This window comes from Hyla sarda, chromosome 4 (genome assembly GCF_029499605.1).
Source record: "Hyla sarda isolate aHylSar1 chromosome 4, aHylSar1.hap1, whole genome shotgun sequence".
Lineage (NCBI taxonomy): Eukaryota > Metazoa > Chordata > Amphibia > Anura > Hylidae > Hyla > Hyla sarda.
Window position 1 is genome coordinate 17,976,450 of NC_079192.1, and position 16,070 is coordinate 17,992,519.

A 16,070-nucleotide genomic window follows, 5' to 3' on the forward strand; every position below is an offset into this window, starting at 1 on the left:
CTATCAAGCTTATGTACAGTACACTAAGCTGATGGCACCCAGCCTAGCAAATGCAATAACTGGAGGCTATGATACATACAGCTTCACTTATTACCTCCAGACCATTCCGAACCCAGGAGCAGGGACAAAACATCCAAAATTTATCACAAAAATATTGGATTATACCAAGTACAAATTTTCTTTGTGAAATCTAGACAGAATTCGCTCATTTTTAGACGCACTTTGTAATGAAAAACTTAAAATACACAATACACACAAATTATGGAAATGCGAAAACAAAACAATTTATGAATTCAAAATAGTTTATTCACATAACAAATAAATAACAAATAAATTAACACTGATATTTTCCACATAATTATAGAAACTTGTTTTTATCTTTTCCCCATGAGGTGTTTTCTTGAGTTCATATGGGGTTGGAACAAAATAATATAACATTTTGGGGCAAACATACAGAACAGCATTGCCCAATTGGAGGAAAGGATTGCAAATATTTCCATGGCTACGGCATATTTACCACTGGTGCTGAGTGAAGCCGGAATACAGGATACCCAGACACTTAGGAAAGCCAGCATGCTAAAGGTGATGAACCGAGCTTCATTGTAGCTACCGGGAAGCTGTCTGGTTAAGTAGGCCACAAGAAAGCTAGCCAAGGCTAGGAAGCCTAAATAAGCAGTTGTACACCAAAAAGCCACGAGAGACCCTTCATTGCACTCAGCTAAGATAACTTCAGATTTTGCATTCAAGTTGTATTGTGGGGAAGGAGGTGCAAACAATAACCACATAAAACTTATGAGGAACTGAAGTGATGTTCCCAGGCCAATCACCAGATATGATATTTGAGGTCTGGCCCACTTGGTCCAACTACTCTTTGGTTTTGTTGCCTTAAATGCTATCATAACCGTAAAGGTCTTAGCCAAGATACATGAGACACAAAGAGCGAAGGCCATCCCAAAAGTCACCTGGCGAAGAAGACACTTGACGTGGTTTGGATATCCAATAAAAGCCAGAGAGGAGAGAAAGCAGAGAGACATGGAGACCAGGAGAAGACAACTGACGACATAATTGTTGGCTTTTACAATGGGTGTGGTCTTGTAGTGAATCAAAAGTCCCAGGACACCTAAAGGAAATATGGAGGATGTGATGCTGGTGGACATCAAGACGATGCCTAAGGTCTCTTCCTGGGAGAGGTATTCTATATGTTTTGGTAGGCATTTATCTTTTCGTTGGTTCGGCCAATGGTCCCATGGACATTTAAGACATTCATTTGCATCTAAAGTAAAATCAAGGAAATAAAATTTACTTTTACATAATGGTTCTATAGATTATGTTTTCATAAATGGGACTATCTAATGTAGAAACCCTTCAATATACATCATGTGACAATTATTTCCACTGTATGGGGCTAAAGCAGAACTTCAGAACTACAACATTTCTTGTAGTAGTACACCCAAAGATCAGCTTAACCCCTTAAGGACGCAGGACGTAAATGTACGCCCTGGTGCGGTGGTACTTAACGCACCAGGACGTACATTTACGTCCTATGCATAACCGCGGGCATCGGAGCGATGCCCGTGTCATGCGCGGCTGATCCCGGCTGCTGATCGCAGCCAGGGACCCGCCGGCAATGGCCGACGCCCGCGATCTCGCGGGCGTCCGCCATTAACCCCTCAGGTGCCGGGATCAATACAGATCTCGGCATCTGCGGCAGTGCGCGATTTGAATGAATGATCGTATCGCCCGCAACGCTGCTGCGGGGATCCGATCATTCAGAACGCCGCACGGAGGTCCCCTCACCTTCCTCCGTCCGGCTTCCGGCGTCTCCTGCTCTGGTCTGTGATCGAGCAGACCAGAACAGAAGATGACCGATAATACTGATCTGTTCTATGTCCTATACATAGAACAGATCAGTATTAGCAATCATGGTATTGCTATGAATAGTCCCCTATGGGGACTATTCAAGTGTAAAAAAAAATGTTAAAAAATGTAAAAGTAAAAGTAAAAAAAAGTGAAAAATCGCTCCCCCAATAAAAAAGTAAAACGTCCGTTTTTTCCTATTTTACCCCCAAAAAGCTTAAATTTTTTTTATAGACATATTTGGTATCGCCACGTGCGTAAATGTCAGAACTATTAAAATAAAATTTTAATGATCCCGTACGGTGAACGGCGTGAACGAAAAAAAAAAGTCCAAAATTCCTACTTTTTTAATACATTTTATAAAAAAAAAAATTATAAAAAATGTATTAAAAGTTTTTAATATGCAAATGTGGTAGCAAAAAAAGTACAGATCATGGCGCAAAAAATGAGCCCCCATACCGCCGCTTATACGGAAAAATAAAAAAGTTAGAGGTCATCAAAATAAAGGGATTATAAACGTACTAATTTGGTTAAAAAGTTTGTGATTTTTTTTTAAGCGCAACAATAATAGAAAAGTATGTAATAATGGGTATCATTTTAATCGTATTGACCCTCAGAATAAAGAACACACGTCATTTTTACCATAAATTGTACGGCGTGAAAACGAAACCTTCCAAAATTAGCAAAATTGCGTTTTTCGTTTTAATTTCCCCACAAAAATAGTGTTTTTGATTGCGTTATACATTTTATGATATAATGAGTTATGTCATTACAAAGGACAACTGGTCGCGCAAAAAACAAGCCCTCATACTAGTCTGTGGATGAAAATATAAAAGAGTTATGATTTTTAGAAGGCGAGGAGGAAAAAATGAAAACGTAAAAATTAAATTGTCTGAGTCCTTAAGGCCAAAATGGGCTGAGTCCTTAAGGGGTTAAAGGGGTACTCCACGCCTTGACATCTTATCCCCTATCGAATGGATAGGGAATAAGATATTTGATTGCGGGGGTCCTGCCGCAAGCGACCCCCGCGATTTCCCTGCACCACCCAGCATTTCTTTAGAGCACCAGAGGCTTGTGACATCACAGCTGCGCCCCGCTCATAATGTCACTGCCAAGCCCTCTCAATGCAAGTCTACGGGAGGGGGCGTGACTGCCATCACGCCCCCTCCCATAGACTTGCATTGAGAAGTCGTGGCTTTGACGTCGCGAGCGGGCGTGGTCATGACATCACGAGCCTCCGCCCCGTATCGTCAGTCATCTGGCATGAAGCGAAGTTCACTTCGTGCACCAGATGTCTGGGGTGCCTCAGCCGAGATCGCGGGAGTCCAGCGATCAGAAATCTTATCCTTATCCTTTGTATAGGGGATACGATGTCTAAGGGTGGAGTACCCCTTTAATTTTAGGAGACGCTACTAAAAAAAAACAGGTTAATAGATCTTACTTACCAGTTTTATTGGTGATTTCTCCGAGAGGGCAAGGTATACATTGAAAGCAACAGGTGGGTTTTCTACTAAGAGGGGCTTTTCTGAAGCCTGAAGGACATCTTTCACTACAAACTGAGACAGGAATCTGAAGGTAAAGACAAATATATACAAAGTAATGGGGTACTGCAGCCCAAATTAACTTATCCCCTATACACAGGATAGGGAATACGTAGCTGTTCGTGGGTTGTCCAACCACTGGGACTGAACGCGATCTCTGGGACAGGACCCTATCTCGCTCAGTGAGGAATGTGCGTCCTCTACCACTAGATGGCATGCTTTCCATTAATTTCTATTGGAGTGCCGATGTTTGCCAAATGATGGACTCAGGTCTCTTCAGAGCTCCCATAGAAATCAATGGAGCATATGCCGTCAACAGAGATCGCAGATCGCAGGAGCTCCCAGCGGTCGAAACCCCCTCACTTATCCTGTGGATAGGGGATAAGTTAATTTTGCTGCAGTACCCCTTCAAGGTACCAGAATCAAATAAATTATATGTTGAGGTATTTCTGATCATACACTATCTATCTGTGAGTCAATAATATGGAGGCACTGACAACTTCTGAGAATGTTCTAGCTATAAACTAGTTTTTACTTTATTTCTACATACTGTATTCCATTTTATTTGTTATACAGTAATCTAACTATATTGCTTTAGTAAGTCCCTTACACAATATCAAATATAGCTCAGTGATGCCCATTGGGAGCTCCTAATGTGCCTACAGTGTGCTATTGGCCTAAAGCCTACTACTCCTTGTCTTACAAAAAATACAGTTGTTTGGTTATGATAGATAAGATCAGTTTGTATTAACATTTAGTGTATTTTCATCTTTGGGGAAATACAACATAAATATTTCCATCATTTTACATTACACTAGATCATAACTAAAGTCTACCTTGGTGTCACCCATATCCCATCTTAAAGACGTCATATTAACAATGAAGGCCGATGAGTTATATTGTCCAACGTTGGCCTGTATCAATCCACCATTCGAGCTCAGCTGCCAGTTGACTATGTCATACACAGGAGGCGGATCCCCATTACTATCAAAGAACATGTCTTGTCCACTGCTCAGCTTCACACTGACTGTCTTCATATACTTTAGAAACTGTGGGGATATACACATTGGAGTACATGTAAATACTAGGCCAAGAAAACATAGATTTAAAGTAGCCATACTCAGGAAAGTGGCCCTCTGTGGCAGAGGTGGGGCATTTATATAAATGGTGGGTGGGGGAGGACCACAGCAGAGTGTATAACAAGTGAGCTCATATAAGAAGCTAAAAGTACCTGAGACTTGTCGAGGAGCATTAGATCAATGGTCCTTCTGATTTTTGAGTGCTGAGTGGGAACCAGAGAGTTTTCCAGCACACAAAAATAGGCAAAGCCAGGATGTCCTACACACTCTTAGCCAATAGGCCATCCTAGAGATGGAGTGAGTGCCATGGGTCTTGTGGACAGACTAGAGAGTGTTGGTGTAAGCTTCAATTATATAATAAGAGTAAGGCCTCGTTCACATTGGCGTTCGTATCCGATTGGACATGGTAAGGGTCCGATCGGCTCTTTATTATTTTTTTTTTTTTAGCCAATCGGACCCTAAAACAGGTCAGATGCACACAGCTACTATCGGGTCCCAGCAGACCCTATTCACTTATATGGGGTCCATCAGTGATCCGGTAATTCTACAAGAATTTAGTGGAGAAAAAAAATTTGCTTTAAAGGTCCTTCTTGCCGGATTGCCGATGGAACTCCGAATATCGGAGTCTGACGGCAATGTGAACGAGGCCAAACTGTGCAACATAGTAAGGGGGTCAAAGAAGGAGGCACCTAGTAGAAAAGAGATTGTCCCATAGACTTACATTATGCACCATCTGAAGCACTTGATACAGAGTCAGGAGAGAACATGTTTAGCACGTTCTTCTACCGGCTCATTGCAGGAAATGTTCAAGAACAAACCAAACGTTTTTTTTTAGTTTTTTTTATCATGACTCATTTCATCAACATCATCACCGTGTGAATCTTTACCTGCCAAGGTTTAAAGTCCCAGCTATCTGAACAGCTTCTGTCAAGGAAAAGACCATTTCCTGGTCTGCATGTAGTCAGGTCATGCAAAGCTTTGGCAACCACATAAATGGCGCTGTACAGATTGTACGACTTGCGAATACTGGCCATTTGCTTAAGGTACATTTGAAAATCTGTGATCTTATCGCTCTCAGTGCAGTTTCTTGAGGGTCTCTGTTTGGGGAACGTAAAGCTTCCAAAGTCTAAAAATGCACAACCAACATTGTCTTCCCAGAACATCCAATTCCAAGGCTTTTCTGGCAGGTTGCCAGGATAAATCAGCTGTAAGTACTCTTGAAATCCAGGAATATTTCCACTGTAGAATGCAAACCCTATGGTTCCCTCAAGAAGCTTGGAATATTTTTCTGAAGAAAATAATGTAGTGGTTGACCAAGCTTCACTGGCTATCCATATCTTTTTAGTTACATTTTGTCTCAAAAGCTCATCAAGTACGAGCAAAAAATGGACATCAGTAGAGAAGACAACCACGACTTGTGCCGTAGACGTTTTTATAACTTGTCCAATATAAGGAATGTTACTGTCGGGTCTATCAATCTGAATAAACTCTGTGAACTCCACACAAGCCCCAGATTTAAGGATTTCTTGCTTAATAACCTGAATACCCTGTTGACCATAATCATTGGCCAGGGCCACCAATCCCACCCATGTCCAGCCAAAATGTAAAACAAGCTGAGCCAGTCCTTTAGATTGGAAGGCATCACTTGGCACAGTCCGAAAGAAAGAAGGGAATTGTCTTCTATCACTTAGGAGGGAACTGGTTGACAAGTGACTTATCTGTTGGTAAAATAATCAGGAATTAAAGTAGTGTTCCAGTCTTTTCTTTAAAAAAATGAAAACATACTTACCTAGCTCTAGGCCCAAGCTTGTCCCCCACAGCCCCTGTTCAGCTCAGTCTGGTCTCCTGTTCTATTCTCTTCTTTCTGTTTCGTAGATGATCACTTCGAGCAGGACCTGCTAACTCTTGGAGCAGGACCTGTTTTCACTCAATAACGGCTGAGATGGGACAGCATTGCAGCTAGTGATTGGCCGAGCCGGCAGATTCTGCTCCTTTTTGTCATCTCTGAAGCAGATAGAAGAGAGAAGATCAAGGGACCGGACAGAGCAGAATGGGATTTGCTGGGCCTGGGGCTAAGTAAGTATGATTTATTTTCTACTTTTTCCATGGCCAAGCAGTATATTATTTTTTTTCTAAAGGCTTGAATACCCTTTTAAGTGTTATGACCAAAATTGTATAAACAACTACATTCAATACAGTTGTATCACTAAGCCTTCCTACAATCCTATTTAAGTTTAAAGCAGAAGTTGCTTTTCACAATTTGTTGTGTGGTCAGTTTTTTGTTTACCTGGGTCTAGCTAAATACAATTTGTATTGTAATGTGAAACAGATATAATATTTCCTTTTATTTTTATCTTTAAAGGACTAGTATCATGCTAAAAAACATATCCCCTATCCGAAGGAGAAGAAGTTTTAGATCACGGAGGTCTGAGCGCTGGGGCCGCCTGTGATCTCCTGTTTGGAGCCTTGGCTCTCCTTCACTGTGGCGTGTCATGTCCCCCACCTGAAGCGGAGGCCACCATGCCCTCTCCATATAGCTCTATGGGGAAGTCGTTTGGCAATCTTCGGCTCTCCCATAGAGTTATATAGAGAGTGTGTGGCGGCCCCCACTTTGGGGCAGGGGTTGTGACGCACCACTGGGAAGGAGAGCCGGGGCTCCAAATAGGAGATCGCATCATGTTATAGAGCAGGAGGAGCTGAACAGATTGACATATAGTTTGTTGCAAAAGTTCCAGGGACACTTGTCATTTATTCATGTAAATCTCTGCTCATTTAGGGATAAGTAGTCATGTGAGCAGTACCATTCAGTGATTGACAGCTCTCTTTATATACACAGGTGTGTCAATCTCTGGTTAGGACCTCCCACTTGACTAGTTAAATGTCATTTTTGGCTAAGTAGTCAAGTGGGTGGTCCTAATCGGTCACTGACAGCTGTGTGGATATAGAGTTGTCAGTCACTGAGAAGAACCACCCACTTGACTACTTAGCCCACAGTGAGCAGAGATTTGCATAAATAAATGTCAAGTTACCTTGAAACCTTTTCCCACAAAACCACATATCAAACTGCTCAGCTCCTTCTGATCTTTAACATGCTGCTGACAAATATGACTGTATTAACACGACAGGGTCCCTTTAAATTAAATGGTTTGATATTGAAAAAAAGAAAGAGAAATCAAATAAAGGGAAGTATAATAAAAGACTTACACGCCCCCTATAACCACACGCCAATCACCTCCCACCATCACAATGGAGGGACACGCCCCTTCCCCTGAGAGGATTTCTAGCACTGTGAGCTAATGAAAAGAGGTATTTTTATAATAAATATAGATGATAGAGGCATAAAAATTAGATTTACATGGTCAGGATTAGGTACTGAGTAACTTATTATTATTATTATTATTATTATTATTATTATTATTTTGTGGGGATCTGATGGATTCTTTAACTAAAATGTTTGACTGTTATGCCTGAAATATTATTTATCTAACATGTATACATATGTTCTTTATTGAAACTAGATGCAAAACTGTCACCCAGAAAAATATTTTTCTAACAAAAAAAAACAAAAAACAGCATAATATTTATTAGTCTTATGTAAAATCAAACTGGTCGGTCATCTTACCTGTGGATAACTGGATAACCCAAGAATATGGGCCATGAGGATGGAGTAGGTAGAGGTGGAATGGCCAATGATAGCTGCTGGCTTCTCTAGTCTTTGACACTGAAAGTTGGGGACAGCCTTTGTGCCTCCCGTCATCATCCATATTGTCCCCTCCAACTCCCTCTGAATAGTGGAGCAGGAATCATACATATGATAGCCCAATGTGATGTTTGGGAGAAGGTCTGGGTTGTTGTTTATCTCCATGGTGGCGTATTTTACAACATGGAGCTGAAGGTATGTTTCCAAGGATAATCTGGAAAAAAAAAAACAACAAAAAAATAACGCTAAGTATATATCATATTAAGAAAAGAAAACAAGAAAAACCCCATTAAAGGGGTACTCCGCTGCTCAGCGCTTGGAACACACTGTTCCAAATGCTGGAGCCGGCAATGGGAGCTCGTGACGTTATAGTACTGCCCCTTCATAATGTCACACCCAGCCCCCTCAATGCAAGTCTATGGGAGGGGGTGTGACAGCCATCACGCCGCCTTCAATAGACTTGTCTTGAGAGGGTGGGGTGTGACATCATGGGGGGGCGGTGCTATGACGTCACAAGCTCCCGGCGTCGGCTCCAGCGTTCGGAACAGTTTGTTTCTAACTCTGAGCAGCAGAGTACCCCTTTAAATGAACAATGTCAGTGATGAGAGAAAATATGTTAGGATGTCTTACTTTGTGCAGATGACTGGCATTGGTTTTTCGGTATATAGGATCTTGGGGTAGACTTTCTCTATATGGAGAGGTAAAACTGCTCCAAATAGGATGTCTCCAATCACAGAGATCCCCACCAGGTCAGGAGTCTCTAGACTGCAGTGCTGCCCAATGGAGTTTGATGTTGGCATCAGGTAATGTAGGATGAATTGCCACAAGATATTGTAGACGAGTTCCACCAGCCTGAAGACAGAGCCATAAAATGATAGGAAAGATTAGACATTTCTCAGTCAACATAACATTCTGTGGCATGTTTTCATGGCTGCCATACTAATTTAAAGGGGTATTCCAGGCAAAACCTTTTTTTTATATATATCAACTGGCTCCGGAAAGTTAAACAGATTTGCAAATTACTTCTATTAAAAAATCTTAATCCTTCCAATAGTTATTAGCTTCTGAAGTTTTCTGTCTAACTGCTCAATGATGATGTCACGTCCCGGGAGCTGTGCATGATGGGAGAATATCCCCATAGGAACTGCACAGCTCCCAGGACGTGAGTCATCAGAGAGCAGTTAGACAGAAAACAACAACTCAACTTCAGAAGCTAATAACTATTGGAAGGATTAAGATTTTTTAATAGAAGTAATTTACAAATCTATTTAACTTTCCAGAGCCAGTTGATATATAAAAAAAAGTTTTGGCCTGGAATACCCCTTTAAGCCCCAAAACATAAGTTTACAACAGTAGCCTTGATAAGTGGGAACATACAAAATACTAACACTAGTCATATATACAGTGCATTTGGAAAGTCTTAAGACCCTTTCACTTTTTGTCACATTTTTTTTTTGCGGCCTTGTGCTAGGTTGTTCCCTCATAATCTGTAGTTGCATGATGCCACCCCCACAATGCTTCACTGTAGGGATGGATTTGGACAGGTGAGCCCAAAAAGTTTAATCTTGGTTTCATCAGACCAGAGAATCTTGTTTATCATAGTCTATGAGTCCTTTATCCTGAGCCTGTGGTGCTTTATTTGCAAACTCCAGTCACTTTCCTGTGTTTTTTTTTTTTTTTTTGTACTGCGGAGGGGCCAAATTGTGAAGGCTGCAGATATGGTTCTGGACCTTCTGGAAGTTTTTCCCATTTGTACACAGGATCTGTGGAGCTCATCCAGAGTGACCATTTGGTTTTTGGTCATCTCTCTTACCAAGGCCCTTCTACCCCAATTACTTAGTTTGGTGGGATGGCGGCTCTAGGAAGAATCCTGGTTGTTCCAAACTTTTTCCATGTAAGAATTATGGAGGCCACTGTGACCACTTTTCAGAACTTTCAGTGCAGCAATAATGTTTTTGTCCCTTTCTCCAGATCTGTGGCTCCACACAATCCAGTCTCTGAGCTCTACAAGCAGTTCCCTCCACCTCATGACTTGGTTTTTGCTTTGATATAAATGGTCAGCTGTGAAACCTTATATAGACAAGGCAGTGTCTTGTCCAATCAGATGAATTTACCACAGGTGAGTCCAATTGATGTGTAGAAATATCTCAGAGATGATGAGGAGTTAAATTTTAGCATGAGGCCTCAACATAACAAAATGTAAAAATAAGTGAAAGGGTTTGAAGACTTTCATGGACATTATATAGACACATTAACACCATACTAAATATTTAGCTCCCTAGTGAAAGGGTTGCCAATTGATACAAGTACAGCAGAGTACTGCAGTATGGAAAAATGAAAAAATGCCACTATAAAGCATAATAATAAGACACCAAACAGCAACATCATACCCAGCTGAGTGTTGCTCATAAATAGAGATGAGTGAACCAAACCTGTAGAACCTGAGTTCTGTCAGATTTTTGCAAAAAGTTTTGTTTGACTAGAACCCAAACTTCGGACAGTTCTTATCGGTAGAACCTGCTAAAGTAAGATCAGCCACATGGTAAAAAGGAGAAGAAAGAAGGATCACATGACCTATTGGAGCCCCATAATGCCTTTCAAACAACTCTCCAGACAATCAGAAGGCAGTATAGGTGTGATGTCAAAGTCCCTATAAAGGCCTATGCACATGGCTTCAGCAGCCATGTTAGGGATAACAGGTGTTAGGTGAAGATCTCTGTGAGGGACAGTGAGCAGTGACCAACACAGAGCCACATAAAATAATAATTGTAGTAAAGCAGCAGAGAGTATTCTGCATCTGTTCTGTCTGTACAATGTCTGTTTTTATTAGAAGTTAAAGGAGTACTCTGGTGCAGATTACTCCTGCTCCGTCCTTCCCGGGCTGCAAAAAAAAAAAATGAAAATAAACCATCACTCACCTTCCTGGGTTCCCGCGGAGCGCCACTACAGCTGATCGGTCCTCCGGTCCATCTTCTTCATACTTCCGTGTGAACGTTACATGGCACTCAGCCTATTGCCGGCCGCCGCGATGTTCTGCCTCGGCCCATAATAGGCTGAGTGCTATGTGACGCTTCGTTCACACGGAAGTATGAAGAAGATGGACCGGAGGACCGATCAGCTATAGTGGGAAGGTGAGTGATGGTTAATTTAATTTTTTTTGCAGCCCGGGCAGGATGGAGCAGAAGTAGTCTGCACCAGAGTACTTCTTTAAGTTTTCTTTTTTTTTTTGTTTGTTTGTTTTACATTAAAACCGTGTAGAGGCTTTTTTGTCACTTTGTGCACTTTCTAGGATGCCAATCGTGTTGCTATTCCCAAAATGGAAATCATTATTAATAGCTTGAAAAAAGCCATTGCTTCTTCATTTCCAGGCACAAAACCTGTTGCTACTCCCCAAAAGAGAGTTTTTTGACATTAATTTTAAGAAACATAAAAAATCCTCTAGTGCAGTGAGTTTTTATTCCACCTGTTGGTTTCCACAATTTAACCATAACCATATATGTTTCCATAACTTTGAAATTAACTTTCTCTTAAAAACAACTCAGAAGATACATAGGTGACCTAGCTGTGTTGTACAGGGCATTTAGGGCTCTGAGACAGTATTACACACATCTTTTTGGGCTTATGGTAAAAGTACAGGTTCGGACAGAACTCATGTGGTCAGAACCAGAACTTTTTGTTTGGAAATCCGGCAGAACAGCCAGCAGAATTCTCCCAATACACAGTGCCAGTGTAGAACCCCCATACACTAATGGGACAACATACTGCGGTAGTATCTGTTGCGGTCTAGAGCAGTATAAGCTACTAAAGCAATACTTTGTTTAGCTGTTAAAATGAGGTGAATGTGGTCAATAAAGCTTTAGGAAATGGATACGTCAGCAGTTACATCATTGGGTATGTAATACGGGACTGTGACTTACCTCATTGTACAGATGTTACATTGCACGTCTTCTATTAAAACTTTCCCCTATATATACTGTAAGTCTAGGGGCCTCATAGTAACACATCTTATTATTAGTTCTCATAAGGATTCTGGGTCATTGCCTGTGTATTTTACCATAGGGACAATTCTCACTAGGCCCATTGTAAAGGCAGAACTAAAACAAAAGGGACTTCATGTCTCTGTCAGATATTCATGTCATCTATATACCTCAAGGGTCCCATTCATTACACATGGTCCTTGGAGACATGGTCATTAGAAGAGACAGATCACAGCTGAGTCAGACAATGTGATTTATAACTGACTAATCTAAATATGATTTCTACAGTGATATTCTTTAATAATTCCATTATAATGTAAGAATTCTGACATTCCGATATTCCAGCACTTGTTTTTGACTGCTTGTAAATTAGTCCAGAAAACCAGTGCTATCTACACTAGGGATCTCCTCACATGAATGTAATTCATTGTCCTGGAAATATCAGACACCAAGTCCTGTGAATGTGGGCATAGTCATTCTATACTGGCAGCATAATTGGCACTGATCGTGAGCAAGGTCTGGGTATAGCTATAGGGGTTGTAGAGGTAGCTGTTGCCCCATCTTCAGTCCCATATAAGAAGCAGTATAACAGCAAATCGTTGGTAAGGGGCAATGTCCCATTATTTGGACCTCCTAATAAATTAGAAGTGGTGTACTGCAACAAAGAGTAAATAACCTGGGGTAGATTTATTAAAGACTGCAATTTTACACATTGATGTAGAAAATCTGTGGTAGGGTGCTCTGTTCCTTATATATTAGGGGCACAAGTAGCCCCCGCAGAATACCATGCAGTCTCCACCACACTAATAACTTCCTGGTTACAACCTCTACCTAAAGACTATGGTGCTATAGCACCATCTACTGGCAACCATTAACATTGCAAGTATATTAAAGGGGTACTCCGGTGGAAAACATTTTTTTAAATCAACTGGTGCCAGAAAGGTGAACAGATTTGTAAATGATTTCTATATAAAAATCTTAATCCTTCCAGTATTTAGCTACTGTATGCTCCACAGGATATTGTATAGTTCTTTTCTGTCTGACCACAGTGCTCTCTGCTGACTCTTCTGTCTGTATCAGGAATTGTATCAGGACAGTTCCTGACATGGACAAAGGTGCCAGCAGATAGCACTGTGGTCAGATAGAAAATAACTACTCAACTGTGGAGCATACAGCAGCTGATAAGTACTGGAAGAATCAAAATTTTAAAATAGAAGTTGTCAGGACCGACTGGGGGAGACAGGGAAAGTGAGTCCCAAACTGACAATAAAAACACTCTCCCTGTCTACTTGCCCATCCATCCTAACTGATGGATCGACAACTGGGCATCGGTCCCTCCCTGCGCTAAAGTGAAGTGGCGTAAAGACACATATAATAAACATAGTCGGTCTAGACCAGAAAAAGAAATGGAAAACTACTAGACAACCACATATACCAGACAGGATATAAATACTAACAGGGCAGAATATAAACAGGCAAACTGATTAGGAACATAGGACACTGTTCACACTGGACACAGATAACTAACAAATAGATTAGGTTCAGAACACAAGACTGGGAAACGGATGAGTCAGCACAGACTCCAGGAACAAACAGGAATTATAACATACAGAGCACAGTTAACACTAGACCAGAACTGGATTAGTCAGAATAGACTTCAGGAACAAACAGGAATAAACTCAATCCCCAGAAAACCTCCGGTAGATACAGGAATGTCTTGATACTAAAACTCAATCTCCCAGGTCCCCCATGGAGTACGGAGATATCTTGTACAAAATCTCAATTCCCCAGAGTCCCCATTAACTTCATATGGATTTGATAGGATATAAGAAGCTGATCGGTGGGCGCCTTATCGCCGGAATCCCCATTGATGCCCAAAATGGGAAAGAATGGAGTGCATCGCAGATGTGCTGATACCCTTGCATTCATTGTTTTGGGAGCCACTAAAAGTTTTGTGCTTGGGAATGTTTGGCGACCCATTGAGAATGAATGGTGTGGTGGCCATGCTCATGTGTTGTTCTCCAATATTTTCTGAAAAAGTATTGCGGATGAACATATTGCGGATAAACCTCTGGACTTCGGCAGGAGCGGCTGATTGTGGAATGAGTATTGGGGCCACTCGACTTGAGTCCACCAGTGGCTTACACCTCCTCCCTATTGAAAACATATGCACATTTATAAATTTTTTCTGATTTTCTTGTGGTTCTCTGCGCCTAGCCCAAACAGATAAGGGCCAGGAACGCACAGGAATGCGCCATCTCATAGATGGTTAGGCATTGTGTGCGGACCCTGCACAAAGAATGAACGTGTTTGTGCTGACATGGGAAATTTAATTTTAATGCCAGAAACATCTGGCATAGAAATTCTGCCATGTGCACAGAGCTGCAGAATCCTCTTGAATGCAACGGGACCCTGCTGCTGCCGAATCTACATGCCAGATTCAAATAAAATCCGGCATGGAAATTCTGCCATGTGAACATGGCCTAAGTCTTAATCTCGGGAGGTTCCTTCATCTTCATTGGTAACACTAAAAGTTATGATATTTAGTCAACTAAAAAAAACATAATCACAGGAAATTAATTGACAGAACAGAAACTGAACAGAAAAGGTTAACAAATCATTTTATGTTTATTATGTTTTCTATGTTGTATTTTAACATTTCCAACAATCCCCCCACCCATTGACCATCTCTGTTGCATGTAGTCCTGTTGCTATCCCTGGCTGAGCTGACTCTATGGGGTGGGATTCTACAACACAGTCTAGGGATTTCTTTCTTTCTTTTTCTTTTTCTACAGAAATCTTTATAAAGAGGAAGTGAATGGAAACATATTCTAATTTATTTGACATTTTGCAGTTCCTTTTTAGTATTTATGGTCCATTCTACAGAAGAGTACATGAAGCTGTTCCTCACTATGTCCTGTGTGCTGCTTCTAGGCTTGATATGGGGTAGGTGGTATACACTGTGTATCCTCTCTCTCTCTCTCTCTCTCTCTCTCTTTCTCTCTCTCTCCCTCCTCTCCCTTCTCTCTCTCTCTCTCTCTCTCTCTCTCTCTCTCTCTCTCTCTCTCTCTCTCTCTCTCTCTCTCTCTCTATCTCTCTCCTGTATATTGTTCCGTTAGGTCACTTTATGCCAAAAGATCAGTTTCGGCTCCCAGTTCTAGTGATAACTGTTTGTATTTCCTCTATGCCTTTTTGAAAGCCCCATGGTCTTGTTGGCTCTTGGACCGAGCAGGTCCTCTTGCCCATCTGCCGACAGAAGGATGGGATCCGTTCTATAGTAGCCTCCTAGGGACTGCATATTCTGTACTATGTTTTTATATCCTTTAACCTACTGGCACATGGTCAGTAAACGTATCTGTTCTTATAGCCACCTGATTCTGTCAGGCTCCCCTAACATCTACTTTTTTTATATATAGTAAAAAAATAAATAAGATAAAAAAGATGTTTATTGCTCTCACAGTGAGACAAAATATCAGTCTGGCTGATAACAGACTTCTTAATATCTAAAAAATAAAAAAATGAAGTTAGATGGCAAACTTTTGTACCAACTTAGGCTTTATATATACATATATACACATATATATATATATATATATATATATATATATATATATATATACATACATATATATATATATATATATATATATATATATATAGACAAAGAGACAAATCCGGCGGAGACAAATCTGCGAGCTAAGTGCCTCACTATTTCATAGTTTCACATTTGCATCTATTACACCATAGCTGTATAGCTCTCCATGTTTTAACTGCATATTCATGTTTCATCTATATCTTTGTGCTGGCTGTGTGCTGCTGCATTCTTCTGTTGCTATATATATATATATATATATATATATATATATATATATATATACACATATATATATATATATATATATATATATATATACAT

General features: G+C 40.8%; 1 protein-coding gene and 1 long non-coding RNA gene across 2 annotated transcripts in view; one reads left to right on the plus strand and one right to left on the minus strand.

Moving 5' to 3' along the window:
• Positions 1-374: 374 nt before the first annotated feature.
• On the minus strand, positions 375-12,099 carry LOC130367311 (extracellular calcium-sensing receptor-like). Its single transcript, XM_056569719.1, has 7 exons — positions 12,095-12,099; positions 8,808-9,029; positions 8,100-8,391; positions 5,365-6,195; positions 4,235-4,447; positions 3,303-3,426; positions 375-1,273 (listed from the first exon to the last, which is right to left on the minus strand). The coding sequence occupies exons 1-7, from the start codon at positions 12,097-12,099 to the stop codon at positions 375-377; spliced, it is 2,586 nt and encodes an 861-aa protein (XP_056425694.1).
• A 2,917-nt stretch (positions 12,100-15,016) lies between these two features.
• Positions 15,017-16,070, plus strand: part of LOC130366749 (uncharacterized) — a 37,270-nt gene continuing 36,216 nt past the window's right edge. Inside the window, exon 1 of the long non-coding RNA XR_008891913.1 lies at positions 15,017-15,100. This is a non-coding gene — a long non-coding RNA (uncharacterized LOC130366749). The remainder of the gene's footprint in view (positions 15,101-16,070) is intronic.